This window comes from Paramisgurnus dabryanus, chromosome 21, assembly GCF_030506205.2.
Source record: "Paramisgurnus dabryanus chromosome 21, PD_genome_1.1, whole genome shotgun sequence".
Taxonomy (NCBI): domain Eukaryota; kingdom Metazoa; phylum Chordata; class Actinopteri; order Cypriniformes; family Cobitidae; genus Paramisgurnus; species Paramisgurnus dabryanus.
This window is the reverse complement of record NC_133357.1, coordinates 20,620,386-20,624,888: the sequence shown is the minus strand read 5'-3', so window position 1 is coordinate 20,624,888 and position 4,503 is coordinate 20,620,386. Positions and strand designations below refer to the sequence as shown.

The 4,503-nt window shown below is 35.1% G+C and overlaps 1 protein-coding gene across 2 annotated transcripts; it reads right to left on the bottom strand.

Moving 5' to 3' along the window:
- Window positions 1–1,439: 1,439 nt before the first annotated feature.
- rps21 (ribosomal protein S21) lies at window positions 1,440–3,934 on the bottom strand. 2 transcript variants are annotated; one of them, XM_065286699.1, is made up of 6 exons: window positions 3,823–3,934; window positions 3,305–3,388; window positions 2,947–3,010; window positions 2,523–2,594; window positions 1,827–1,882; window positions 1,440–1,499 (listed from the first exon to the last, which is right to left on the bottom strand). In XM_065286699.1, the coding sequence occupies exons 2-6, from the start codon at window positions 3,352–3,354 to the stop codon at window positions 1,490–1,492; spliced, it is 252 nt and encodes an 83-aa protein (XP_065142771.1). In that variant the 5' UTR covers window positions 3,355–3,388; window positions 3,823–3,934; the 3' UTR covers window positions 1,440–1,489. The 2 variants fall into 2 exon arrangements, with proteins under 2 accessions (XP_065142771.1, XP_065142772.1); XM_065286700.1 differs by lacking the exon at window positions 1,440–1,499 and having other exon boundaries at window positions 1,823–1,882.
- Between the last annotated feature and the right edge of the window lie 569 nt (window positions 3,935–4,503).

The following is a 4,503-nucleotide window of genomic DNA, read 5'->3' as shown; positions in this document are numbered from 1 at the left end:
CAAAACAGAGAATGCTAAAGTGGGCGGGGCTAAACGGGCGCGGATTTTTCGTTGTTTTCCGGTAAATAATAACTTAATTATTTTAAATATAGTTTTAACTCTTCGATGTGCATTTTGTATATAATCGTTATTCAATTGTAACTCATTGTCAAAAAATGCTACATAAATAAAACTATTTATGCTTTGTCAAGTGACACCCGTTACTTTCCTCATCGCGCACTACGCTTGTCCAATCACATTCGTTCGTGATCACTCAATACTTTTTTCTTTTTTTAATCGTTTTCTCCATCTGATTTTCATTTGTTTATGTAACAGTTTTTTGATCTTAATAGACTGAAATGTTAACTAAATTTACAATTCAAATAGTTTTAATTTAACAAAATAAACACACTTGACATTTTAATGCTGGTCAATGAGCAACAAGACTCACTAAGCCGCCATACGCCCTCTACAGGAAGAATGTATGGGTCTCATAACAAAGCATCCAGACAGATCTACTGCCTAATGACAGCCATAAATCTAAAAACAACGAGATATGTTTGAAAACAAGGATGGCAGCTCACCATGCCTCTATCGGGCGGAGGACCGTCGTTACCTTCAATATCATCAACGCTAAATTTTACAAACGTACATAGTGCAAAAAGAAACATCAAAAACTCCAGTATGAATATTGTTCCAATAACAGAGAAAGGAGTTAATGCGTTTTGTAGGTATTCATTACAGGGAAAGTTTAGCTTATAACTTTATTTGTCAAGTTTAAACGGCTCTCTTGTCCACCAAAACAACCGCTGGATGTTTTCTTGAAGTAGTCTATATCGCCCCCAGCTGGCTAAGATTTTCTACTTCAGAATAATATATATTATTTATACCAAAGTTTGGAGCGAAATACCTAATGTGTTTTAAACGAATGCGTTTTTAATGTTATTTAATGGCTAATTTGTAGACCACAATTTTAACCCCTTAATGCTTAAGCTTTTTTTTATCCTTTAGACCAGGATCTCCAAACTAGGGGAGCCACGGGATGACACTTTAAAATGCATTAATTTCACAAATCATTAAATATAAGCTACCAACCGACAACACTACATTATATAATTTAATGTGTTTATTTTAAATTCTAAGTTGGAAGTTGTTTTATGTGATAAATATTCTTTAGGGGGACCATGAAGTGATGCACACTTTGTAGTGTGGTTGTATTAGTAAATGCATTAACTAATGAACAATAGTTTTACAAAGCATTTTTTTATGATCCATGGTAAGTGGGAGTGCAAATTTCAGAATTGTCACAGTTGAAATGCTGGGACCAGGATAAGCCCTGTCCGGGAAAACACCCCTAAATGAATTGAAATATTTTTGACTAGCCTCTTTAAAATCGAAGTACTACTACCAAAAACCTAACCAACCACAATGTTTTAAAGAGTCAATTCAACACACAAGAGTTGAGTTTTACTTTATTTTACAAAGACACATCAGGAGCCCATCATTACATTTAGATGTTCCTGTAGAGAGAAAACAGAAGAATTAGAGCTTTAATTCAGCAACAGCAGACACATTCTGACAATTACACAGAAACAAATAATCAAATATAGTAATTTTGTAAATAGAATAAAAAAAAAATGTTTTCCTTTGCATTATTACCAATTCAAAGGTTTCAATACAAATAGTCTACACATGATGTTTCTAATGGGTACATAGCACTACAAAAATAAAATAAACTTTAATATCAATCTAACCATATCTCTTTTATTATGCTGGGATTCAGATACCATTTATAACTTGACAGGGAGGTAAATTAATGATTGAGGGAACTTGTTTGATGATCTTACTTTGCTACAATAGAGTCGTTCTTTGCAAGCCTTAGGAGAGAATCATCAGCTTCACCCTGCATGATAGTAAACAAATGCTTTGAAAATAGTTGTGACTTTAAAAAAAACAAAAAAAAAACATTGTGCTTTTAACTACATCCAAAAGCCAGAGGGTGCTCTTGTGCAGAGACTCAATATGTGCTGCAAAAGCACCACCATTTACACACCATCTCCAGGAAATGCCTCTAAGCATATTTATATCACTGTTCATCAAACCTTTTCAGGTATGTTCATGATAATAAAGAATATGTAGGATGATTATTGAAGTGTTGCTTTTTCAAATGCATGTTTATAAACGACTCCAACTAAGTGATTTCATATTGGTAAGGACTTCCTACTGATCGAAGAGCTGTAGTACATAAAAGAGATTTTCATAATACAGTCGCGATTCAGAATCTAGATCGAACAGGTGTTTTAGTGTGTAGTGATTTATTGTTACAACACTAATAAATGGTGTGTATAGGTGAGACGCCCCTGACTTTAACTGCACAGCTCATGCAGTTGCAATGGGGCAGTGGGCAAATGACATCACAAACCATTATCATTTTCATTATCGATTATTATGAATTCATTGGTTAGTTGTAACATCCGATATATGACACATTCATGGACAAAACTGGACTTTAAATGTGGCTTAGCTTTTAAGACCAAACATACCATTCTACGGATGGCTCCACAGATGGCATAGGTTTTAAACTGTCCATTGAACCTGCCTGTCGCCCGATCCAACTATAAGAGAGTGTAAAAGTTAATTTTTCAGTTGAACACTTAGACAACATTCATGCAATTCAGCAATTGTGTATGGATGCTGTTATGATTATACGTATAAATGCATTTTATCACACGCCCTACTCTATGGATATAATTTAGTCATTTACAGCAATGTTTCCAAACCCCAGTCCTCGTGTACTTCTTCCAGAATGTTTTAGATGTCTCCTAATATAAATCACCATGGCGGCTGATGATGAGTTGAATCAGGTGTTTTATATAATGAGACATCTAAAACATTCTGGAAGTGGGTACGTAAGGATTGGACTTTATGAGTCTATAAAAGAATAGTTAAGCCTAACTATTGTCAAACCTCAGCAAAGTTGAGCTGGATGGAGGCATGATCCTTGGCACCAATGATTCTGTTGCTAGCAGAGCTGAAAATAAAAGATTATTTAGTACACGAGTATACATAAAGAACGTTGTAGTTGTACTAGTTGACGTGTTTTACAGGAATTATTTTAAGTCTAAACCTATATCGTTTTATTTAAGGACATAATACACGTTTTAAAACAGATTATGACGACACGGAACGCATCGCACATCACTGAACACCACCACACAACAAAAAACAAGTCCATAATCCAATACAAACAGTAACGTTAGACAGTCCAGTTCAGTTGCAAATGCATTTTTAAATTTGAAAATAGGAAAATCCTGGTAAACCTTACCATTTACGGGGGACGTACAGGTCCACGAATTCACCAGCGTCGTTCTGCATGTTGAGTTTACTTGATGACAGTCAATCAGCTTGTCTGCACATCAATAACAAAAAAAATCAAATCATTCTTGAAGCAAAAATACATCCGACTTACACGCACACACGTTTTACAAACAACCCTCTTTACAATACAAGCTTCGCAGTCAACAGCGTCTGTTTGACATTTAACGTTACTTATATTTAACACAGACAACTAAAACAAAGCGAAATAAATTGTGTTTTATCGGGTTGATAACTGGTTCGCGCGGCCACGATGATGAGCGCTTGACTTCCACATGTGTTTAGCAACCCAACACTGCGGTCATATTTAATCATATATAAAAAGGTTTAAAACAGATTTATTCAGAAAATATGGGACTGACCAAACGCAAAGTACTTTAGTGCGTGAAATAGCTGAAGAAAACACTGATATGCGGCTCAAAGCAATACAAAAATGCTATTATAAACTGGAGCATAAGCCGTTCTTACCGTTTAACACAAATGGCCGACGCAGAAAGGAAGGAGAACGGGACAGGACGTGACGTCACCGGAAGACCTGTAAGGGAATGTGTGCCGCTTTACATTATTCAGTGGTTCGAAATATTATTACTGTCGAAAAAAATGGTTTCTTAAAAAATATGAGGACGGATATATATATATATATATATATTACATTTCCTGCAACATTTGGATATAAAAGTCCCTGCAGCCTCGGGGAAAATCTGATATCATGTAAAAACAAAACACAGTACGCAAATAGCCTTCTTTAAAAATAATAAGAACGTTATTTTTTGTAGTGACATATTTATTTAAAAAATAACCACAGCAAATGGTGCATCAGTTTTCACTTTGATTAACCAATGAGCTATATTCTATTTTAGTACAGCGTGTTTAACAGCCCAAATCCAGAGCTATAATGTCAATGTATAATTTACAAATAAATCCATTTTTTTTATTGTAATGAGTCAATGTGGGCCCACTTTGCAGATCTTCCAAAACAAATAGTTATATCCTCTACCATAGTTCTTAAACTGGGGGCCGTAGTGCCATAGCGGGTCCGTGAGGTGGTGCGAGGGGGCCCCAGTTTTATCCCTGTAAAAAAAACTATAAACACCATCAAAGAAATTCTATTGGTTTTATTGGGAATTTTATTGGTTCTAATGAAATATG